This window comes from Salvelinus fontinalis, chromosome 27 (assembly GCF_029448725.1).
Source record: "Salvelinus fontinalis isolate EN_2023a chromosome 27, ASM2944872v1, whole genome shotgun sequence".
NCBI lineage: Eukaryota > Metazoa > Chordata > Actinopteri > Salmoniformes > Salmonidae > Salvelinus > Salvelinus fontinalis.
In genome coordinates this window covers 1526895-1552461 of record NC_074691.1, presented here as the reverse complement: position 1 = coordinate 1552461, position 25567 = coordinate 1526895, and the positions used below count along the sequence as shown (strand labels likewise).

The following is a 25567-nucleotide window of genomic DNA, read 5'->3' as shown; positions in this document are numbered from 1 at the left end:
GAAGTAACAAAAGCATGGATACATTTTTCTGCATCGTTTTTGGACAGACAGTTTCTGATTTTTGCAATGTTACGTAGATGGAAAAAAGCTGTCCTTGAAACAGTCTTGATATGTTCGTCAAAAGAGAGATCAGGGTCCAGAGTAACGCCGAGGTCCTTCAGTTTTATTTGAGACGACTTTACAACCATCAAGATGAATTGTCAGATTCAACAGAAGCTCTTTGTTTCTTGGGACCTAGAACAAGCATCTCTGTTTTGTCCGAGTTTAAAAGTAGAACGTTTGCAGCCATCCACTTCCTTATGTCTGAAACACAGGCTTCTAGCAAGGGCAATTTTGGGGATTCACCATGTTTCATTGAAATGTACAGCTGTGTGTCATCCGTGTAACAGTATAACTTTAAACCGTCCCCTCGCCCCGACACGGGCGCGAACCAGGGACCCTCTGCACACATCAACAACTGATTCCCACGAAGCGTCGTTATCATCGCTCCACAAAAGCCGCGGCCCTTGCAGAGTAAGGGGCAACCCTACTTAATGTCTCAGAGCAAGTGACGTAACTGATTGAAATGCTACTAGCGCGCACCCGCTAACTAGCTAGCCATTTCACATCCGTTACACTCACCCCCCTTTCAACCTCCTCCTTTTCCGCAGCAACCAGTGATCCGGGTCAACAGCATCAATGTAACAGTATAACTTTACGTCGTCCCCTCGCCCCGACACGGGCGCGAACCTGGGACCCTCTGCACACATCAACAACGGTCGCCCACGAAGCACGGTCGTTACCCATCGCTCCACAAAGGCCACGGCCCTTGCAGAGCAAGGGGCAACCCTACTTAATGTCTCAGAGCAAGTGACGTAACTGATTGAAATGCTACTAGCGCGCACCCGCTAACTAGCTAGCCATTTCACATCCGTTACATCCGCATAGCAGTGAAAGTTAACATTATGTTTTCGAATGATGAACTTCCCACACTGCCCCTACTCGGATGGTATCGCGCCGTCCCAACCTTCGCTCTCTCTCCCCCGCTACTCTCTCCTCTTCCATCCTATCATCTCTTCCCTCTGCTCAAACCTTCTCCAACCTATCTCCTGATTCTGCCTCCTCAACCCTCCTCTCCTCCCTTTCTGCATCCTTTGACTCTCTATGTCCCCTATCCTCCAGGCCGGCTCGGTCCTCCCCTCCTGCTCCGTGGCTCGACGACTCATTGCGAGCTCACAGAACAGGGCTCCGGGCAGCCGAGCGGAAATGGAGGAAAACTCGCCTCCCTGCGGACCTGGCATCCTTTCACTCCCTCCTCTCTACATTCTCCTCTTCTGTCTCTGCTGCTAAAGCCAATTTCTACCACTCTAAATTCCAAGCATCTGCCTCTAACCCTAGGAAGCTCTTTGCCACCTTCTCCTCCCTCCTGAATCCTCCTCCCCCTCCTCCCCCCTCCTCCCTCTCTGCTGATGACTTCGTCAACCATTTTGAAAAGAAGGTCGACGACATCCGATCCTCGTTTGCTAAGTCAAACGACACCGCTGGTTCTGCTCACACTGCCCTACCCTGTGCTCTGACCTCTTTCTCCCCTCTCTCTCCAGATGAAATCTCGCGTCTTGTGACGGCCGGCCGCCCAACAACCTGCCCGCTTGACCCCATTCCCTCCTCTCTTCTCCAGACCATTTCCGGAGACCTTCTCCCTTACCTCACCTCGCTCATCAACTCATCCTTGACCGCTGGCTACGTCCCTTCCGTCTTCAAGAGAGCGAGAGTTGCACCCCTTCTGAAAAAACCTACACTCGATCCCTCCGATGTCAACAACTACAGACCAGTATCCCTTCTTTCTTTTCTCTCCAAAACTCTTGAACGTGCCGTCCTTGGCCAGCTCTCCTGCTATCTCTCTCAGAATGACCTTCTTGATCCAAATCAGTCAGGTTTCAAGACTAGTCATTCAACTGAGACTGCTCTTCTCTGTGTCACGGAGGCGCTCCGCACTGCTAAAGCTAACTCTCTCTCCTCTGCTCTCATCCTTCTAGACCTATCGGCTGCCTTTGATACTGTGAACCATCAGATCCTCCTCTCCATCCTCTCCGAGCTGGGCATCTCCGGCGCGGCCCACGCTTGGATTGCGTCCTACCTGACAGGTCGCTCCTACCAGGTGGCGTGGCGAGAATCTGTCTCCGCACCACGTGCTCTCACCACTGGTGTCCCCCAGGGCTCTGTTCTAGGCCCTCTCCTATTCTCGCTATACACCAAGTCACTTGGCTCTGTCATATCCTCACATGGTCTCTCCTATCATTGCTATGCAGACGACACACAATTAATCTTCTCCTTTCCCCCCTCTGATAACCAGGTGGTGAATCGCATCTCTGCATGTCTGGCAGACATATCAGTGTGGATGACGGATCACCACCTCAAGCTGAACCTCGGCAAGACGGAGCTGCTCTTCCTCCCGGGGAAGGACTGCCCGTTCCATGATCTCGCCATCACGGTTGACAACTCCATTGTGTCCTCCTCCCAGAGTGCTAAGAACCTTGGCGTGATCCTGGACAACACCCTGTCGTTCTCAACTAACATCAAGGCGGTGACCCGTTCCTGTAGGTTCATGCTCTACAACATCCGCAGAGTACGACCCTGCCTCACACAGGAAGCGGCGCAGGTCCTAATCCAGGCACTTGTCATCTCCCGTCTGGATTACTGCAACTCGCTGTTGGCTGGGCTCCCTGCCTGTGCCATTAAACCCCTACAACTCATCCAGAACGCCGCAGCCCGTCTGGTGTTCAACTTTCCCAAGTTCTCTCACGTCACCCCGCTCCTCCGCTCTCTCCACTGGCTTCCAGTTGAAGCTCGCATCCGCTACAAGACCATGGTGCTTGCCTACGGAGCTGTGAGGGGAACGGCACCTCCGTACCTTCAGGCTCTGATCAGGCCCTACACCCAAACAAGGGCACTGCGTTCATCCACCTCTGGCCTGCTCGCCTCCCTACCTCTGAGGAAGTACAGTTCCCGCTCAGCCCAGTCAAAACTGTTCGCTGCTCTGGCACCCCAATGGTGGAACAAACTCCCTCACGACGCCAGGTCAGCGGAGTCAATCACCACCTTCCGGAGACACCTGAAACCCCACCTCTTTAAGGAATACCTAGGATAGGATAAAGTAATCCTTCCAACCCCCCCCCCCCCCCCTTAAAAGAGTTAGATGCACTATTGTAAAGTGGTTGTTCCACTGGATATCATAAGGTGAATGCACCAATTTGTAAGTCGCTCTGGATAAGAGCGTCTGCTAAATGACTTAAATGTAATGTAATGTAAATGAATGACATCCCCAAGAGGTAAAATATATAGTGAAAACAATAGTGGTCCCAAAACGGAACCGTGAGGAACACCGAAATGTACAGTTGATTTGTCAGAGGACAAACCATTCACAGAGACAAACATATCTTTTCGACAGATAAGATCTAAACCAGGCCAGAACTTGTCCGTGTAGACCAATTTGGGTTTCCAATATCTCCAAAAGAATGTGGTGATCGATGGTATCAAAGGCAGCACTAAGGTCTAGGAGCACGAGGACAGATGCAGAGCCTCGGTCTGATGTCATTAAAAGGTAATTTACCACCTTCACAAGTGCAATCTCAGTGCTATGATGGGATCTAAAACCAGACTGAAGCATTTCGTATACATTGTTTGTCTTCAGGAAGGCAGTAAGTTGCAGCGCAACAGCTTTTTCTAACATTTTTGAGAGGAATGCAAGATTGGATATAGGCTGACAGTTTTTTATATTTTCTGGGTCAAGGTTTGGCTTTTTCAAGAGAGGCTTTATTACTGCCACTTTTAGTGAGTTTGGTACGCATCCGGTGGATAGAGAGCCGTTTATTATGTTCAACATAGGAGGGCCGAGCAAAGGAAGCAGCTCTTTCAGTAGTTTAGTTGGAATAGGGTCCAGTATGCAGCTTGAAGGTTTAGAGGCCATGATTATTTTCATCATTATGTCAAGAGATATAGTACTAAAACACTTAAGTGTCTCTTGATCCTAGGTCCTGTGCAGACTCAGGACAGCCAAGCTTTGGAGGAATACGCAGATTTAAAGACGCGAGCCACCCTTGCCTTGTGGCGCTCAACGAAGATGGCTGACGTCTTAACGAGTCAAGCAAATGTAGAATTTGAGAGGAATGTGTTAATGTAGAGACAAACGCATTGACTGCACAATTGTGTAAGCTTGCCTTGCAATGCAGCTGAAGTAACATAGCTAGCTAGCTAACTATTTACTTGCTTATTGTGTCGGGTTAAAAATAACTATGTAGCCGATCTGGGTATGGACCCTAAAACGTAAAGTTCTGAACTAATATTCATACCAATCTATGAACCTCAAGTCTGAATGGCATTAATGAAGCCTAGAGTAGAATATAACTTTAATGTGCCAAGGATGCAAGTCCTATATACACATGGACTGTAGTTACCACCACATTGTAGCCTGTACATTGAATATATTCACCGATCATGTACTCTTCCTTGGCAAATAAAGGTGCGGTTCAGGTATGACTGTATTTTTCAGTCATATCAAACACCATTATTTAAATGATGCGGTGTCTGCATGTATTACAATTATACACTTCAACAGTGTTTACTGCTCCTGGGATATCAATGATTACACATTGTAACTATACAATAGACTAAACATGATTGATCTGTAATTCATATATACAGAGAGAAAAAAACCTATGAACATTTAACTCCATTAATCAGAGGACGGACACAGGGTAGTATTTCAACCAGTGGAGAATGTGAAACGCTTTATTGAAAGAAGTGCATTTTAATTGTAATATTATAAATACAAGTTCAATCTTGGGCGGGCAGGTGGACTAGTAACCGGAAGGTTGCAAGATCGAGTCCCCGAGCCGACAAGGTAAAAATATGTCCTTCTGCCCCTGAACAAGGCAGTTCCTAGGCCGTCATTCTTATCTGACTTGCCTAGTTAAAAACATTATTTAAAGGTAGGCAAATCTGTACTTCAATGCACATATGGTGTGCATTAGAAGACGAAGTGGGGCGAGAGGTAAGAACAGCGGCAGATAGCACATGATTCATGAATGACAGTGCTACCCTAATATTCTCTCAGTTCATCACAATTGCGCTGTCGGGACTGGATTCCTCTCACATCAAAACATACCTGCAGACAAGTGAGCATGATTAAGCCTTGTTTTCTTTTGTCTAACACGGTCAGTCATCTTAAATCAGGAGGTGAAATGCAAAACTGACCTTGGATCATTAACTCTGGGATTTCAATGTAAAGCATCTCTTTAATAATATTCCCTGTTGACTCAACCAAGTGACATCTCACCTATGATCAGGCTGTGCCCTCTGTCAGCCAGTTCAGATGCAGGAGAGGTTCAACAAAACAGCTGACATAACCTAGAAGATTTAGGGGGAGAGGGATGACGTGAGTGGCTACAGAGTACTTTAAGCTGAAAAACAGACCCATGAGGACAAACAACAGAATATAATGCCAATAGGTGTCTGCGTCACATACAGTATCTCCTTTCAAAGTGTACCTGAAACATTTAAATATAGAGGGCTGTGTTTCTCACCACTTGGTTATTGCAAGGCTAACCCATGACTTAGCAGCAACAGATAGTCCAGTGAAAATGGCTGTAAATCTGAAAATTAGCAGCTGACATCTTAAGGGTTTTTTAATTCATGCATGTGAGACAGATTCCATGTACAACAAGACAGGCAGAGATGGAGAAAAAGAACACAGAACAGTTTAATTACCTCTGGTTAGGGACACTTTTTGCCAGCAATACATCTTCCACGGCCTGATCCTCACAGTGAACATCTGGCAATATCTACATTTTCGACCCCCTTGGACAGCTTGCTCTCTGAAAGTAAAGAAAACAATAACTGAGATATGACCGTTCAATATAAAGCAGCACATGTCATTGTTTGTCAATACAGCCCAGTGCTGCTTACCTGAGATGCCATCTTCGTAGGTGTCCGCTTTGACTTCCTTTTCTGTCGAGGAAAAAATAGCTGTCAGAACAATTCTTTTTGATTTAGACAAAAATACACAAATGTACCTCCATAGCATATAACAATTTGCCTGTGAATAACCACACCTTCATACAAACGTGCAACTGTATGCAGAATTCTTGACGCGCAACTGAAGACGCTGCCCTATCCTGCCAGCACGCCCACAAAGCGAGCCACTCCGGAGCAGAATGATGACGCGTGGAAGAGGGAAAGGAACGAGAGGAACAGCAATTTGTTGCAAGTTGGGCTAATAACTGAACAATAGACTATTCAACCTTTACTAAAGAATAGTCTAATAGCCGAGCTAGGTGTGAACCCCCCCCCCCCCCCATCATCACAGACCAGATTTGCCCTAACGACCAATGTAATGACTTTACAAATAAATTACGTTGGCTGACAATGTGTTAGCTACGCTGTCCTTACGAACCACATATCATTACAGCACTATGTACCGGTATGTTAGCTAACTACCGAACGTTAGTAGTTGTACATCAAACTTGCCAGTATATTAACTATAGGCTAACTAGCCAACGTTTATTGACTTGATTATTCTCGTCATTCTTAGTTTAGCTACATGTCGTCGTGCTTCCTCAATGGACATGCGGGTGCTTTCGTAAATTCGCTCTGGCTAGCTACAGGCTGGACAATAGAACGAGTCAAAATTCACCCAAGGCTGAAAAACGGCCTAATAAGAACGAACGTTGGCTAAGCGGGAACACTAGCGCGAGCCCATAGCAAATGAATGGAATCGAACGTTCGCAGAGATTCTTTTGACTGGAGTGATGCTTAGGACTCCATTAAAAATATATCCCGTTTTATTTTACCATGACAGTCTGTTCGTCGGACGAAACTGGAGAAAAATAACTAGTGTCGAAAGTAAACATCCGCACCTCGATGGTGTCAACTGTGCTTATGTCTGCGTAATGAAAAGGTAGGGGGGATCTGGTCTAGAGATCGATGACAAATTAAATGGTGCCCGTGTAACAGTTTTACTTCTGTCCCGAACCAGTGACCCTTTGCACACATAGACAACAGTTACCCATCGCTCCACAAAAGCCCCAAACTTGGTGTGCATTTTGGTTTTTGTCCTAACACTACACAGCTGATTCACATGAACAAAGCTTGATGATTAGTTGATTATTTGAATCAGCTTTGTAGGGCTAGGGGAATAAAAAGAAAATGTGCAGCCCTTTGGGGTTCAGGTGACTGAGTGTGGGAAGCCTTTGTCATAGGGTAAAAGTTGAATACCCCTGGACTGTAGGCTGCACACCTTGGGTAAAATATTAGATTCTGTAGCTGTGTATTTTATCAGAACAATTCTGTTCTATAATGGTTCCTTTCCTTAGCTCAGGGTAAGTAGTTGCAGGCCTAGAGTCTTATGCGATGCAAACATTTGAGTTGTGTTCTTCCTCCTTTTAATCAATCATAATAATTTGTCAAATGCCTTACAGGTTGTTTTGCCTATTGTTGGCAGCTGTGGGCATACAAGCACAACAGACACCATCTATAAGTATGCATTTTGCACCCTGCAAGTTCAAGCACTAAGCGTTTGACTATATATATATCTTTTGGTTTTTAACTAACCTTTCCCATTCCAGATGACCTCAACGCTGAATGCCTTGGTAACGTTATACGTTTGAGTGTCGCTCCTCTTTTTAAAGAGGTTGATGCTGTCTTCAGTGAGTTTGTCTCTTATGATTCTCCTTTCATAAATCATAGATTGATATTGTTTGTCAACTATTGTGTTCACACAATCTCCATCCCTTCCAGATGACACACAAATCATAAACCTGACGCCTGGCCTTGCTACTCAGTGTGGATTCAGCTTTAAATTTGACCCCATGGGGAATGCCATGTTTTTTGCTTCTCTTCAAAACTGCTTTTCCCAAAACATGGTAACCCTAAGCACTGTTTGTTTGCCTTTCAGTGTCACTGCATTTGCAACCCATAATGTAGCAACGTCATTTTATTTAACCTTTGACATGGAGTCATGCTGAGACCAGGCTCTTTAACAGATGAGCCCTGTATACACAAAGATACAAGTCAATATTTGCATCACTAGATAAAAATTTAATCATTGAAAACAAATGCATTCTTCAGTTAAAAAGGTCCTCAATAAGCCTGAGTTGCTAATTTATACAATTTTAGAGCATGGAGGTTATTAGAAGTACGGTGTCAGAAACATTTAAGCAGTTTTACCACCCCTGGGTCTGCTATCTCTTACCTCTAAGTTAACGATAACGTAAGGTACAGCAGAAGTTTATGGAGGGCTTTCAGAGGGCCAGCCAACTTTCTGATACAGACTGCAGTGATGTGTACTACTGAGCTCTTCTCCTGTAGTGTGGCTTCAATACAGTGGCAGCTGCATTCATATGGGAAATTTTGCCACAGTCTATAACTTGCATGAAGGTCAACTGAATTATTTATTTTCTGCTATATAATGAAAGGCTTTAATTATTTTTTTTCTTCCTCCATTTTAGGATGATAAGATGTTCAGTTTGGTCATGCAGTTCAGGCTGCCAGGAAACCACATGAATGAAGACCCTGTGTATAGAGTGGGCAAAACCTGTAGCTACACCCCCTGGACCTCCCGAGAGATTCTGTGCGACCGCAACTACATGGAGGCAAGTGAGCAGAGCATGCCCCAAAGGACACGTTTACAGTCGAGCTTGTTGTACTGCCTGTATAAATGATCTGTTTAGACCTACAACTGTCCAGTGTTTCATTTCTTCTGTGACACAACGTAGAGGTTCTTGACTCTCTCAATTCAATACTCCTTAATTTAAGGAGGCGAGTGGACAGATTGAGAACTGGCCCTTGATTTCGTATTGTATGGGAGGGAGAAAATGCATAGGGAATAATGGCCTTTCTTCTCTAGGTGTCTGTCAGAAGGACTCTTCCAGACATCCAAACCGTCCCTGAACAGCCCACTGGAGGCCCGAAAGCAAGGAGCGGCAACTTCCGGAGAGGAGCTGAGGTAGCCATATTTCAGTTTCTGTAATTTCACTACAGGATGGCGCGTAACATAATGTGCATTTGTTGACAATTTGTTTAATTCATGTTTCCATTTCCTGAGACAGGCTGTTGCTGCAGGATACAAAATGACAGCAGTCGTCTTTAGTCCTAGCAAGAAGGTCATGAGTGTGGATGAGGTCCAAAGAAAGGGCTATGCAATAGCCAACACTCCCACACGGCTGGTGTTAAGAAGCCCTCATAATGCAGAGGAGACATACCTCCAGAATGTAAGCTGACTTTCTCCACTTCCTCCATGAACTGGGTCATGTTCAGTAGAGCAAACATTTGGAAATGGTGGCCCTACCTGAACTCTGCAACATATTGTTAATACGGTGTGCCCTACTGAACACGGCCCTGGTGTGGTTGCCCCCTGAACAGGTAGCTGGGGTTCCGATGCGGGTGCTTTCAACTTCAACCTTCTTTGAGCAGAAGTGGCTGGTTACTCGAGTAGATGCCACGGCTGTTTGTCCAACACCAGGTTGAGTGTGAAATAATGGACTAACTTGGCAAATTAAGATCCTATGAACCCGGTTCTTAATTGGCTCCAGACAAGACTTTGATTTGTTTTCAGTTGCAAAATGTTCTGTTATGATGTGTACTTGGTTTCTTGTTTCACTGCAGGGGCAGTGGCCTTTACTCCAGAAGTGATCACCTGGTACATGCCCAAGCACATAGACCCACTTTTCTCCTCTGATGCCTTCACCATGTTGGAGGTGTACATGGGAATTGACGCTAAGAGGCTGGACACTGAGGAAATGGCTGCCAGAAACTACTCGGTTTTAGTCACAGAGGCTCATATTATTGTTGAAATTCCGGTGGGGGCGGTTGGCGGCTATTTCAAGGTCAGCGTTGGATGAGTGAAATGTTCATGTTTAATTTCTAAATCTTATTTGTTGAGCCCTTTATACTGCAGCAGTTGACAGTGCTTTGCAGTAACCCTTTGCCATCTTTCATGGGATAACTCCTAGAAATGTTGTCTTGTGTAAAATGTTTGTTATTGAGCAATTGTCTGCTTAATCAGGCTAATATACAATGGATTGTTGGGTGTGTATACAGCCTGACACATTGGATTGCAAAAAATTACACTTAAACATACTCTACCGTTTGTAGAGAAATGACACTTAAACATACTTTGCAGTTTGTCCTTCAGCCGCTTGAAATTTGAGACCAAATATCCACACTAAAGTATTATTTACCTGACTTTTTTGGGAACCGGTAGCTTTGCCACTCAACTGAATGCAAGCAACGTTCGGTTACTCGGCTACTGTTTACATATTGTGTTTACTTTGTGTGGCGGTTGCTTTGGAAATGCAAGTTTGACAACCATATGCCTACCAGCTCTCTAAAGTCGGGTAAACAGATATTGTCTTAAATTACGAGCGGCTGAAGGACAAACCACACAGATAACCGGTAGAGTAACATTCTGGCTTGTAAGGAACATTTAGCTGTTTTTGCAGTCTACTTGTGTATTACAGCCTGACTGCATCACTCGTCTCCCTTTACAGAGCCATATTCAGGATGACCAGTACTTTGTCACTTACACCATTGAGCCCATGCTTGAGTTGCTGTGGATCGAGGAGGTCGCACACGAGGACACACGCTACAAAGTCCTCTTCCCTATCACAACACCTCCGATGGCCAGGCCTCCACAAGTTCGCAACTGTGAGTCTGGTTTAGTTAAATAGTGCCTAGGGTAATTTGGGATGCCTGGGTGGTTCATTAGGCACAAAACAGAAGAAAATGTACTGAAACGGGGAGGCAATAACAAATGTCCATTTTCGACTTCAATTGTAGCGCATTTCAAAATGTCTTTTTGTTTGCCAATGAACAGACACGCCCTTAGACACAGTTCCTGAGCAGGCAGTGTTTGTGCTTGAGTTGGGGACCTTCAACCTTGATGTGGAGCTGCTGAACATCACCTTTCCCACCATGGTGCTAACTGTTGCAGAGTGCAACGCCAGAGGCTTCAATGTTCAGGAGCAGAGATCCCTGGACAACACCTTGAAGAGCTTCAGGATGGAGGTGCCCTTCTCAGACCCAGTGGTCTTTAAGGAGGTGTGTGTCTGTTAAATTCAAAGCCACACGCAGTGATTTGTACACGCCCTAATAAGTGGGCCACCAACAAAATATAAATAATGGCTCAAGTGTACTTTGTATCCCTCATTTACTCAAGTGTTTCCATTATTTTGGCAGTTGTATGCAGTCACTTGACAATAGTGCTTGATTTAGAGGAATGAGGGCAACATTACTTCAAGTATATAGTTTGTTTTAATAGTCCCCATATGTACTTAATTGTCACTTGATATTGAATAGAGTTCTGTTACAACAATAATGCTATCAATTGACCAATGCTTTTAACTTCACTACAGAGAAGGGCGGAACAAGGTGTCACAACCTTCACTCTTCAGCTGATCTACGGCCTGGTCGTCTTTCCAGAGTACGCTCCTTTCGCTCACTCTGCCGTTGTGGACGCTGTACTGCTGGACATTGGTATGTCTCTGGACTACACCAAACTACTGTTGAATGGCTTCCTCTGGTTAATGATTGCAGTGAAAGCCCAACTAGACATACTGTAGGTTTTTCCTATGCGGTCTCTACAAAGAAAATGTTAAGCTTTAGAGTATTTGGACCCAGTGTCCTGTTCGTGGTTTGCCAGGATCGTGTTTATTCTGAAAACAAGGTTTTTATCCTTGGACAAGTTCAAGTAGTACCTTCCTGTTTTTTTGTGCTTAATGAACACAACCCTGTTTGTCCTTGTAGTGCCACCCTCCGTCACTGGCAACTGTGATCAGGAGAACTTTCACATCACTGTGGACTACAGGAACCAAGATCCCTTTTTCGTGGTCTTGGTTGGCAAGCGGCTGCTTAACCATGAGCTTGCGCAACAGTATTTGACAGAGGGCGACGCAGACTTCACCATCACGTTGCCCTTCTCTTCGCCGGACGCAGTGTTTGAGGTACGATGCTCTCCCAAAACATGTTAACCTAAATTGCAGCAGCTAGCCTCGCTTTCCTTACCCTGTATACATGCATACAATATTGGACTAATGAACTCTCCCATTTGTTCCCAGTCGGTTCACCCGTCCTCTGTCAGGAGCAGACTGGATGTGGCTCTGTTGAATCCTTACAACAACATGACCATCAAATACTTTTCCCTGGCTTGCAGCTTCCTCAAAACGCTGACTGGTTGGTTCTCAAACAATTACTTACGATAAATAGTCGTTTGACATGGTTACCAAACCTGGGTTCCTTGCAAATACTGTGAGTCTAATAGTAGTGCCAGATGGGCATGGTTTGCACTTTTGGTGCTATTCCATTGGTTCTACTGTGCTTAATGAAGTGTAACAAATACAGAACCCAGGTCTGATGGCTACCTGTCTTTTGCTCCCCCACCCCCAAGAGTGTTTCTCTAACGGAACGATGACTGCGCTGGCGGTCAAGGTGGAGTCTGCTCCCAGTCTGAACCCCGGTCAGCTGACCCTGAGCGACCCCGCCTGTGGTCCCACCTACAGCGACGATCGCTTCGCCTACTTCCACTTCACTGTCAACTCCTGTGGCACCACCAGGAAGGTAAAATGACTATTACCCTGAGGTGATGGGTACTGTGTATTTACGGACTGTTTGCTTCTGCAGGCTGTAATAAGTCAATTCCCCTCTACTACATAGTTTATCAACAATGTCATGCTGTATGAGAACGAAATCTCCTTGCCAGATGAACTTAAGGTGAAGCTGAATGGCACGACGGCTTCAGAGGAGGAATATCTAAGTGCATTACGAATCACAATTGTAGCAATTAGGTTTTTTAAATTCTTCACCAATTGCTCAATACTTTGTATACAGGGAAAATGTGCCTCTACTACCAGTGTCCACTCCACTGCTTGAAGTTTACCCTACATCCCTCTTTTTAGGTTAAAGGTTTCCTGCTACTATGTGGTCAGTTTTGCCGAGACTGGGACAGGTCGACAAATTGTCAGAATGAGACTCGCTCAGGGTAAGCGTGCACAAATTCAGAATTTCAACTTGGCCTCTAAATTCTAATCACTCCTGATGATCTGGAAATGGAATATAGAATCTTGGAAGGTGTCCTTTACAAAACCATTCCCAAAAATGTAAGCCTTATGATATATTACTCTTGCGTTCTGAGATCTACAGGTGTGGCTATGGAGTAACGGTGAGGAGCTGATTTGGGAATTTGTCAGAAGCCTCTGGTGCGGGGGGGTACATCGGGGCACAACAGGATATGATAAACGTGTGTTTCTTAATGGACAAGTTGAGATGGTACCTCGCTGTTTTGTGCCCACCGGTTGTCTCGTTCTGTGTTCCAGACGCCTCGTATAACACGTTCCACCAGGAGGAGGACTATCCAGTGGTGAGGTACCTGAGACAGCCTCTGCACTTTGAGGTGGAGCTGACCAGGTCCTCTGACCCCAAGATAGCGCTGGTGCTTGACCACTGCTGGGCCACCCCCAACGAGGACCGTGACTCCCGACCCCGGTGGAATCTCATCATTAATGGGTAACTTGTTGTTTTTGGGCCTAAACAAGTGTTATTCCACAGGTGTGGTTCCTGAGTAATTAGCAACCTATCATGCTTGGCAGGCCATTTACTTTGGCTACTGTGGCTATGCCCCCATCCATAGGTCATGAGTGGTCACAATGGTTTGAGCTTAAAAACGATGTGAGCAGTATGCGGTCTGTCACCAGATCTCCACCCAAATGAACACTTATGGGAGATTCTGGCGTGTAGCTTCACACGTAGCATCTCGGGTACTCCGAGATCCCAGGTGTCTTAAACACCATACGTCAGTTGAGTCTGACAGACGCTTACGTGATAACCCGACTGCATTGTATGGCATTAGCTCATATTCGGTACCACCTTCAAAAGTGTTTTACACACGTGTCCATTACAATCTAGGCAAGAATCAGAATGCATGAATAAAACGCCAAGTACATTATACTCACGGTATGCTACAGTAGAGACGTTACACAGAAAATAAGGCACTTTGATAGGAATGCACGCATGTCCAGTTATTTGTAAGGAAGGCAATGTGGGCACCAGGCAATAAATGTGCCAGGGGGAAAGGTTGTGCAAGGCCTGTTCTGACTAGATGTGCAAATGTCTGTATGCTTGAAGGAAAGTTTGTCTGGCTCATTCAAATTCTCAAAGAAATTGTCTGCAACAGTGAAATGGGCTACTTTTGTGAATTAATGAGGCAAACTTAGAAGTTGGAACAGCCTATAGAAAACTAGCATGTAGTGTGCCTTGGTTTGAGGTCAGCGTGGGTTAACTGTCCACATTTTGGAACGGTGAGTGCATACTGACATCCCGTGCATAAAATAAACTCCCGCTGGGGCGACTGAAGATATTTGGAAGGTGCGTGTGGAAAGGTTAAGACACTATGTTGGCGTTACCTACACCTTTTTACTCAATGTTATCCTTTTGGTTTGCTACAGTTCAGTGTTTTGTCGAACTGCTGGTCAGTCGAATGGAAATTGAGAGCGGCTGGCAAGCTTGGCTTGCCTTTCCAATTGGTTTCATACAACTGCTCTTAACACTGACTGAATACTTGTTGAATTCAGTCACAAGTGACCTCTTGTGTTTAAAACGGTTATGCGCTTAACATAATGGATGGTTCACACGCCTGTGCAGCATGGAAGTTGATGTTTGAAACTGAATAGGATCAGTTGACAGGATCCCTAGAAGTTGATGCCACTTTCAATGGAATTTCCTGTCCTAGAGGAATGCGCTAATTGGGAGTTGCTAAACATGAACAAATACCACGGTCAAGTGTAGCAGCATCTTGCTAACCTTATTTAGCTAGCTAATGTTCATATTTAAAATGTCAGACACAGCTGGGTTTGTCATAAGCATTGATTTGGGTGAGCACTTTGTCACAGATGGACACCGCTGGCCTAAGTTTTAACTTTGCCATCTTCTCAAGAATTTAAATTGGGTAACCTATTGAAAGATGACTTATTTTTCCTACATTGTAATGGACACTGCAACCTTTGGTAGATGGGCTACAATGACTTTGCCCATGATTATGCACGCTGCAAATGACACTTTATTTTGCGGGTGCCTTTTCAGTATCTGGATGCATGTTACACCAAGCAGTGTAGTGAAGCAACTTTATGGTCAAAACCATTTATTTGGGGGATTGGGTTTGCCAAATGCTATCAAATCACGCCATTTTAAAATTTGGCACCCCCTATTTTAATTTGCTCCGGCGGCCATGTGGACACAAGGCTCATCTGTCACGGGAGTAACTTTGCAGCGGTTTATTAAATCAAATGTCATCCTGGTGGGGGTGCTAGCAGTTTTAAAAAACAGGCTGATAATGTTTTGTAGATCATAGGAAAAGACACCACATTCACATGGCTGTGCATACAATGGGCAGTTCAGATTTGTCACTTCAGCTGTAACTATCATACTTGGCTTAAATCGTTGAGGAAAATTCTGAGAAAGCTCTGGCCGTCATCTGTCAGCTCAAGTGGATTTGTACTGGTGTGGGCGTTTGTCTCTTAATGTAACGTCTTCAGATTTCACAAATCCCTTTTTGCTAAAATCTGTCAGTTAAACAGTAAATGATAAACCTCCCAAAGATGCAAATGACAAGTAGGCCTTAACTGTCAATGCGTAGGTTACTTTGTATAGTAGAGCTGCTCCCTTCACAGAAGTCCTCCACGTGTGAATCTGATGCCATGGGTGTAGAATATATTTTGTGACCAATTTTTCCGACAGCGGAAGAATTGCTCTGGCGCATTGCATGAAATTCTTAATTAAAACGAAGTACTTATTTTGAAAATATGATACCGACTGTCTATTCGGCAACTTTGGTTAAACCACGGTCAATTGATCAATATTCAGGTCGTCTGTAGTCTGACCATTCTGGATCATTTAGAATTTGAAGAACCATTTAATGGACGTCTCACCACATGAGAATGCATTCGTGTCAATGTAATTGAATTTACATGTTGGACATACGACGTAGACATTTGACATCCGTCATTTACCTAGCTATAAAAGTCTTTGCAGTAGACAAAGTAATATTGTTGATGAGAAATGCTATGGCATTGCTAGTATGACCCTCCCTTGACAAATGAAATGCATTTTTTTTTTAAATAGGCAGCCCAATTTCTGTTTATAAATAAATGTACTAAATCAGATTTTCAGGTCTGATGGGCCAAAAGATCAGAAATTAAAACCAAATAAACTACTGTTGTGACCTTGAATTATCTGAGGACTGTTTAATTGTTACCCGACTCTAAATTAATCGTGTTAGGATTTGGGGTGCTGAGGAAACGGTTTTAAAGATACCGTCTCCCGACTTAAACTCTAGACGGTAGAAATCTATTACATTGCTAAAGTCAACTTATTAACCATTACATCGTATCCTCCTCGCAGCTGCAAGAACCCCAGCCTTATGATTCAGTACTATACAAATTGGTTTAATTTATTTACTAGCTAAACACACAGGTCCCTAGCGGACTGACACAATATGACGGCTTGTTACGATGTCTCCCCCACCCATGGTTCCATAAGGGACACTTATCGTTGTTACATTTTTGCATGAATGTACACTGCTCAAAAAAATAAAGGGAACACTTAAACAACACAATGTAACTCCAAGTCAACCACACTTCTGTGACATCAAACTGTCCACTTAGGAAGCAACACTGATTGACAATAAATTTCACATGCTGTTGTGCAAATGGAAGACAAAAAGTGGAAATTATAGGCAATTAGCAAGACACCCCCAAAACAGGAGTGATTCTGCAGGTGGTGACCACAGACCACTTCTCAGTTCCTATGCTTCCTGGCTGATGTTTTGGTCACTTTAGAATGCTGGCGGTGCTCTCAATCTAGTGGTAGCATGAGACGGAGTCTACAACCCACACAAGTGGCTCAGGTAGTGCAGTTCATCCAGGATGACACATCAATGCGAACTGTGGCAAAAAGGTTTGCTGTGTCTGTCAGCGTAGTGTCCAGAGCATGCAGGCGGAACCAGGAGACAGGCCAGTACATCAGGAGACGTGGAGGGGGCCGTAGGAGGGCAACAACCCAGCAGCAGGACCGCTACCTCCGCCTTTGTGCAAGGAGGTGCACTGCCAGCGACCTGCAAAATGACCTCCAGCAGGCCACAAATGTGCATGTGTCTGCTCAAACGGTCAGAAACAGACTCCATGAGGGTGGTATGAGGGCCCGACGTCCACAGGTGGGGGTTGTGCTTACAGCCCAACACCGTGCAGGACGTTTTGCATTTGCCAGAGAACACCAAGATTGGCAAATTCGTCACTGGCGCCCTGTGCTCTTACCAGATGAAAGCAGGTTCACACTGAGCACATGTGACAGAGTCTGGAGACGCCGTGGAGAACGTTCTGCTGCCTGCAACATCCTCCAGCATGACTGGTTTGGCGATGGGTCAGTCATGGTGTGGGGTGGCATTTCTTTGTGGGGCCGCACAGCCCTCCATGTGCTCGCCAGAGGTAGCCTGACTGCCATTAGGTACCGAGGTGAGATCCTCAGACCACATGCACATTTGTGGCCTGCTGGAGGTCATTTTGCAGGGCTCTGGCAGTGCACCTCCTTGCACTAAGGCGGAGGTACCGGTCCTGCTGCTGGGTTGTTGCCCTCCTACGGCCCCCTCCACGTCTCCTGATGTACTGGCCTGTCTCCTGGTTCCGCCTGCATGCTCTGGACACTACGCTGACAGACACAGCAAACCTTTTTGCCACAGTTCGCATTGATGTGTCATCCTGGATGAACTGCACTACCTGAGCCACTTGTGTGGGTTGTAGACTCCGTCTCATGCTACCACTAGAGTGAGAGCACCGCCAGCATTCAAGTGACCAAAACATCAGCCAGGAAGCATAGGAACTGAGAAGTAGTCTGTGGTCACCACCTGCAGAATCACTCCTGTTTTGGGGGGTGTCTTGCTAATTGCCTATAATTTCCACTTTTTGTCTTCCATTTGCACAACAGCATGTGAAATTTATTGTCAATCAGTGTTGCTTCCTAAGTGGACAGTTTGATTTCACAGAAGTGTGATTGACTTGGAGTTACATTGTGTTGTTTAAGTGTTCCCTTTATTTTTTTGAGGAGTGTATTTATGTGGGATGCCGCCGTGGTTGGGTCTTCTCTCTGATTGGCTCCCTGAGGTCACAATGTCAATAGTTGTCCGTGGCTCCAATGACTAGTCTTGAACGGAACTTCAGGATGGATTTTCCTTTCACTCATTCTGGAAGATGGGCTAATCAACCCTGTTGCTGATTCCTCAGTGGGTGATGAGAGTAGGATGGTTTGGATATAGTAGCAGAATGGTCCCACTGAAGTTAGCTTTTCTAGGTACTTGGCTCACACAGCTAATCGGCTGTACCAGTGACTGTCTGTCTGAGGTGTTTATTCTCCCTCGTGTTCAGGTTTCGGACCACTTTGGACATGAGCTGCAGCTCGCCGTCCTTAGGAAGGTGCGTTTAGGGAAGTTCCAACCATTTCAAATGTGTAGCTAGCGACTCACGGTTTTCTGGTCTAATGTTAATTTCAGTTACCAATCCTTTTATGCACTCTGGCCGCCGGGGACAGTTCTGGCAGTCTGACCCGCTCTGATGTCACTTGTGGCATGGCTACTTACAATGCACATTTTCTAGGAGTTTCTCTAATGCATTCAAAAGTGAATACTGGAACAATATTTCTAACATAAGACTGGTCAGAGATAGAAAAAGAATGTCATGTTGATTTTTAAAAAGGAAATACTGGAACTAGAAAAGTGCTCACACTACAGGTAGGAAGTCTCGAGCCTTTACATTGTATATGTTGGGTGTTTTTCAAGACCGAGGTGAATTTAGGAGGGGTAAGAGTTTTGGTGGGAAAAGCCTGTTAACAAAGACATTCCTTTAGTTCATACTGGAGGGTGAGAAGGAACCCACTTCTCCTGTCATTTACAACACGGTGTGAATTGATCTGATCCTCACAGGACAGTCATGACACCATAAGACTTCGTACACAAGGCGGTTGGGGTTTACAGTGTTCTTGTTCCTAACTTAGTCCCTCTCTCTACACTGGCAGTTGTGAGAACCCGGAGGATCCGTACCGTGTAGTCTTCCACCCGGTGGTAGCTGATTCCAGGGTCCACTTCCCCCCTCACGTCAAACGCTTTGAGGTCTATATGTTTTCCTTCGTCGAGGATGTGGTTGAGCCGAGTGGCCAGGTAACAAATTTCACCCAACAATCTTTAGGTTCATTTTGTCAGTGGCAATCATCCCTTTATTTAAAATGTATCTGACACCATCAAATCTTTGATTCCTAGGTCTTTGTCCATTGTGATGTGGTCATCTGTGACGCCAGTAGTCCCTCTGGCGGCCCCTGTAGTGGACAATGTGTGAATCAGGACAACTTGAAAAGAGGTAGGTCTTGTTTTATGCTTTTCAGACCCTGTCAGACCATAACTGAACTAATAGGTTCTCTCTCAACAGGTCAACGACATGTCAAAGACCTCTTTGAGGAGCCTCATTTCTATGTTTCTTCTGGATACATTCTTTGGGTGTAATGTCTTGTTCTAACATGTCAAATAAAGTGTTCTATAACAATTACGTTTGCTTTACTTGCGTGGCAACAATCCTAACCGTTGGAGCTACCTTAATTGTATCTGATTTGCGTATAACACCAAGGCGCATGTACTTTAGTGGATGTAGTAGGCTTGTCATCTGACGTGTATCAATCAACCCTTTTGTAAGCATGGAACTCTGAACCATCCACACCAATTTCCCATCTAGGACGAACAATGGGTGTCAAAACAAAAGCTTTCCAATGTCCAGTAGGAAGAACTGACTCAATGTTATAGCAGATGGTGGTTTGTGAGGCCAGCAGGGCTGTGGTTGGCTGCAGGCCCCAGGGAGCACAGCAGTGTTGGGAATTTTCAACTGAAATTACAATTTAACTTGATACCTCTCACTAGCTTGGTTTCCATCCAAATATGGACCTTTCTTTCTTTAATGATATGCATGGTCATCTCAAATGTGGAGAGCTTGACTTTCTCACTACCTGTTTTTTGTAAGAAGTGTTGACAAGCTGAATGTACCGAGCTGTCTGTTTTTAAAACTACTAGCGCACAGCTCGGACACCCATGCATACCCCACAAGACATGCCACCAGAGGTCTCTTACCAATCGCCAAGTCCGGACTACGGAAGGTACAGAGTCATGAATACGTTGCAATCTATTCCGCATCAGGATCAGATTTAAAGAAACACCTTACGGAACAGCGGGACTGAAGAGATGCAGCAGTTCCTCCTTAAAATTGCGAGCTTGCACCGCGGGATTGCTCCAGACCACAAGGGGGAGTTGGCGCACTGAGGATGAATTAGTTGGGTAACATGGATAAATAGGATGTTTCATTTACATAATATGCTTACGTGAGTTATCATTAGAATGTGTCCCTTTGGACTATACAGTTGCACGTTTCCCTTCTCAGCTAGGGCTCAGTCATTTGGGGCCCAGAGAGGGGAGACGTCAGAATGGAACATTGTCTTCATATGTGAAGGGATGGCGTGATTAAGGGGAAACCAATTATCTCTAGGCTCAACAATGTCTGTGCGCAAGTCACTACCCTCAGTGAGCTTGTCCAGGAGTGGGGAGAAGAGGAGGTTTACTTGAGATGGGATCAAATGTATTTATATAGCTCTTCTTACATTAGCTGATATCTTAGTGCTGTACAGAAACCCAGCCTATAACCCCAAAAGGCAAGCAATGTAGGTGTAGAAGCACGGTGGCTAGGAAAAACTCCCTAGAAAGGCCAAAACCTAGAGGAACCAGGCTGAGGGGTGGCCAGTCCTCTTCTGGCTGTGCTGGGTGGAGATTATAACACAACATGGCCAAGATGTTCATAAATGATCAGCATGGTCAAATAATAATAATCACAGTAGTTATCGAGGGTGTAGCAAGTCATCACCTCAAGAGTAAATGTCAGTTGGCTTTTCATAGCCGATCATTAAGCCGATCATGCTCCTGCAGTCTGAGTTGAAAACGGCAGGTCTGGGACGGGTAGCACATCAATTGAACAGGTCAGGGTTCCATAGCCGCAGGCAGAACAGTTGAAACTGGAGCAGCAGCACGGCCAGGTGGACTGGGGACAGCAAGGTAATCCTGAGGCATGGTACTAGGGATCAGGTCCTCAGAGAGAGAAAGAGAATTAGAGAGAGCATACTTAAATTCACACAGGACACCAGCTAAGACAGGAGAAATACTCCAGATATAACAAACTGACCCTAGCCCCCCGACACATAAACTACTGCAGCATAAATACTGGAAGCTGAGACAGGAGGGGTCAGGAGACACTGTGGCCCCATCCGATGATACCCCCGGACAGGGCCAAACAGGAAGGATATAACCCCACCCACTTTGCCAAAGCATAGCCCCCACACCACTAGAGGGATATCTTCAACCACCAACTTACCATCCTGAGACAAGGCCGAGTATAGCCCACAAAGATCTCCGCCACGGCACAACCCAAGGGGGGGGCGCCAACCCAGACAGGAAGATCACGTCAGTGACTCACCCCACTGAAGAGATGAGTCCTCAGTAAAGACTTAAAACTTGAGACAGAGTCTGCGTCTCTCATATGGGTAGGCAGACCATTCCATAAAAATTGAGCTCTATAGGAGAAAGCCCTGCCTCCAGCTGTTTGCTTAGAAATTGTAGGGACAATAAGGAGGCCTGCGTCTTGTGACCATAGCGTATGTGTAGGTATGTACAGCAGGACCAAATCGGAAAGAGGGGTAGGAGCAAGCCCATGTAATGTTTTATAGGTTAGCAGTAAAACCTTGAAATTAGCCCTTGCCTTAACAGGAAGCCAGTGTAGGGAGGCTAGCACTGGAGTAATATGATAACAATTTTGGGTTCTAGTCAGGATTCTAGCAGCCGTATTTAGTAATAACTGAAGTTTATTTTGTGCTTTATCCAGGTAGCCGGAAAGTAGAGCATTGCAGTAGTCTAACCTTGAAGTAACAAAAGCATGGATTACTTTTTCTGCATCATTTTTGGACAGAAAGTTTCTGATTTTTGCAATGTGACGTAGATGGAAAAAAGCTGTCCTTGAAACAGTCTTGATATGTTCGTCAAAAGAGAGATCAGGGTCCAGAGTAACGCCTAGGTCCTTCACAGTTTTATTTGAGACGACTTTACAACCATCAAGATTAATTGTCAGATTCAACAGAAGATCTCTTTGTTTCTTGGGACCTAGAACAAGCATCTCTGTTTTGTCCGAGTTTAAAAGTAGAAAGTTTGCAGCCATCCACTTCCTTATATCTGAAACCTAGGCTTCTAGTGAGGGCAATTTTGGGGCTTCACCATGTTTCATTGAAATGTACAGCTGTGTGTCATCCGCATAGCAGTGAAAGTTAACATTATGCTTTCGAATGACATCCCCAAGAGGTAAAATATATAGTGAAAACAATACTGGTCCCAAAACGGAACATTGAGGAACACCGAAATGTACAGTTGATTTGTCAGAGGACAAACCATTCACAGAGACAAACTGATATCTTTCCGACAGATAAGATCTAAACCAGGCCAGAACTTGTCCGTGCAGACCAATTTGGGTTTCCAATCTCTCCAAAAGAACGTGGTGATTGATGGTATCAAAGGCAGCACTAAGGTCTAGGAGCACGAGGACAGATGCAGAGCCTCGGTCTGCGCCATTTTAAAGTAATTTACCACCTTCACAAGTGCAGTCTCAGTGCTATGATTGGGTCTAAAACCAGACTAAAGCATTTCGTATACAATGTTTGTCTTGTCAACAGCTTTCTAAAATTGAGAGGAATGGAAGATTCGATATAGGCCGATAGTTTTTTTATATTTTCTGGGTCAAAGTTTGGCTTTTTCAAGAGAGGCTTTATTACTGCCACTTTTAGTGAGTTTGGTAAGCATCCGGTGGATAGAGAGCCGTTTATTATGTTCAACATAGGAGGGCCGAGCACAGGAAGCAGCTCTTTCAGTAGTTTAGTTGGAATAAGGTCGAGTATGCAGCTTGAAGGTTTAGAGGCCATGATTATTTTCATCATTGTGTCAAGAGATATAGTACTAAAACACTTAAGTGTCTCTCTTGATCCTAAGTCCTGGCAGAGTTGTGCAGACTCAGGACAGCTGAGCTTTGGAGGAATACGCAGATTTAAAGAGGAGTCCTTAATTTGCTTTCTAATGATCATGATCTTTTCTTCAAAGAAGTTCATGAATTTATTACTGCTGAAGTGAAAGCCATCCTCACTTGGGGAACGCTGCTTTTTAGTTAGCTTTAGGATAGTTTCAAAAATAAATTTCGGATTGATCTTATTTTCCTCAATTAAGTTGGAAAAATAGAATGATCGAGCAGCAGTGAGGGCTCTTCGATACTGCACAGTACTGTCTTTCCAAGCTAGTCGGAAGACTTCCAGTTTGGTGTGGCGCCAGTTCCGTTCCAATTTTCTGGAAGCTTGCTTCAGAGCTCAGGTATTTTCTGTATACCAGGGAGCTAGTTTCTTATGACAAACGTTTGTAGTTTTTAGGGTTGCGACTGCATCTAGGGTATTGCGCAAGGTTAAATTGAGTGCCTCAGTTAGGTGGTTAATTGATTTTTGTCCTCTGACGTCCTTGGGTAGGCAGAGGGAGTCTGGAAGGGCATCAAGGAATCTTTGTGTTGTCTGAGAATTTATAGTACAACTTTTGATGCTCCTTAGTATATTGAGTTATGCCTTGGATGAGGTAATGTTTTGGTACTATGAAGTACCAGGAACGAGATTAGAACCTCGTTTTAGAGACCAAACTGAGCGATAATTTATAGCAAATGCAATCTGGCTAAGGGATACTCCTTTCTCAAGTAAAAGGCCCTTTGTGAAGTTTTCCTAAGATCTGTGGTTCGTCATGTAAGTTGAGAGGGGTATATCTTTGCTATAAAAGATCTCAGTTGCCAATATGTTGGAACTCTCAACAATAGATAGATAGTGAATAGTTGAATAGATAGTGAATTGTTGAAAGTCACAGGGCTTTGGTAAAGCTCATATTATTAAAGATGAAGTTTAAGTATAACTCTGACTGGTGTGTGGTTTGTAACTCTCCTCATTTGGTAATACAGGAAATTGCCACGACAGCACTCATAATGCATTTGGGTCCTAAGGCTTTGTGATGACGAATTTTGACGCGAGCCACCGTTGCCTTGTGGCGCTCAACGAAGATGGCTGACGTCTTAACGAGTCAAGCAAATGTACAATTTGAGAGGAATGTGTTAATGTAAAGACAAACGCATTGACTGCACAATTGTGTAAGCTTGCCTTGCAATGCAGCTGAAGTAACATAGCTAGCTAACTATTTACTTGCTTATTGTCGGGTTAAAAATAACTATGTAGCCGATCTGGGTATGGACCCTAAGACGTAAAGTTCTGAACTAATATTCATACCAATCTATGAACCTCAAGGCTGAATGGCATTAATGAAGCCTAGAGTAGAATATAACTTTAATGTGCCATGGATGCAAGTCCTATATACACATCTACTGTAGTCTGTACATTGAATATATTCACCGGTCATGTACTCTTCCTTGGCAAATAAAGGTGCGGATCAGGTATGACTGAGACAGTATTTTTCAGTCATATCAAACGCCATTATTTAAATGATGCGGTGTCTGCATTTTAATTGTAATATTATAAATACAAGTTCAATCTTGGGCAGGTAGGTGGACTAGTAACCGGAAGGTTGCAAGATCGAATCCCCGAGCCGACAAGGTCTGTCCTTCTGTCCCTGAACAAGGCAGTTCTTAGGCCGTCATTCTTATCTGACTTGCCTAGTTAAAAAAAAAATGGTAGGCAAATCTGTACTTCAATGCACATATGGTGTGCATTAGAAGATGAGGTGGGTAAAGAGGTAAGAAGAGCGGCAGATAGCATATGATTCATGGATGACAGTGCTACCCCAATATTCTCTCAGTTCATCACAATTGCGCTGTCGGGATTGGATTCCTCTCACATCAAAACATACCTGCAGACGAGAGAGCATGATTAAGCCTTGTTTTTTTAATGTCTAACACAGTCAGTCATCTCAAATCAGGAGGTGAAATGCAAAACTGACCTTGGATCATTAACTCTGGGGTTTCAATGTAAAGCATCTCTTTAATAATACTTCCTGTTGACTCAACCAAGTGACATCTCACCTATGATCAGGCTGTGCTCTCTGTCAGCCAGTTCAGATGCGGGAGAGGTTCAACAAAACAGCTGATATAACCTAGAGGATTTAGGGGGAGAGGGATGACGTGAGTGGCTACAGAGTACTTTAAGCTGAAAAACAGACCCATGAGGACAAACAATAGAAGATAATGCCAATAGGTGTCTCACCACTTGGTTATTGCAAGGCTAACCCATGACTTAGCAGCAACAGATAGTCCAGTGAAAATGGCTGTAAATCTGAAAATTAGCAGCTGACATAAGTTTTTTTTTTATTCATGCATGTGAGACAGATTCTATGTACAACAAGACAGGCAGAGATGGAGAAAAATAACACAGAACAGTTTAATTACCTCTGGTTAGGGAC

At 44.6% G+C, this 25567-nt stretch overlaps 1 protein-coding gene and 1 long non-coding RNA gene across 2 annotated transcripts; one reads left to right on the top strand and one right to left on the bottom strand.

Moving 5' to 3' along the window:
* Window positions 1–4734: 4734 nt before the first annotated feature.
* LOC129824844 (uncharacterized) lies at window positions 4735–6083 on the bottom strand. The gene is made up of 4 exons (XR_008754793.1): window positions 5944–6083; window positions 5746–5852; window positions 5315–5385; window positions 4735–5143 (listed from the first exon to the last, which is right to left on the bottom strand). It is a non-coding gene; the product is annotated as an uncharacterized LOC129824844 (long non-coding RNA).
* Window positions 6084–6343: 260 nt separating this feature from the next.
* On the top strand, window positions 6344–19604 carry LOC129825619 (uncharacterized). Its single transcript, XM_055885829.1, has 21 exons — window positions 6344–6934; window positions 7455–7513; window positions 7602–7682; window positions 7774–7898; window positions 8484–8627; window positions 8882–8980; window positions 9084–9245; window positions 9397–9496; window positions 9640–9860; window positions 10524–10680; window positions 10850–11073; window positions 11388–11508; window positions 11779–11975; window positions 12090–12204; window positions 12419–12588; window positions 12685–12815; window positions 12927–13009; window positions 13344–13533; window positions 19084–19225; window positions 19325–19421; window positions 19491–19604. Exons 1-21 carry the CDS (start codon window positions 6786–6788, stop codon window positions 19562–19564), a joined length of 2841 nt encoding a protein of 946 aa, XP_055741804.1. The 5' UTR covers window positions 6344–6785; the 3' UTR covers window positions 19565–19604.
* The last annotated feature ends 5963 nt before the right edge of the window (window positions 19605–25567 follow it).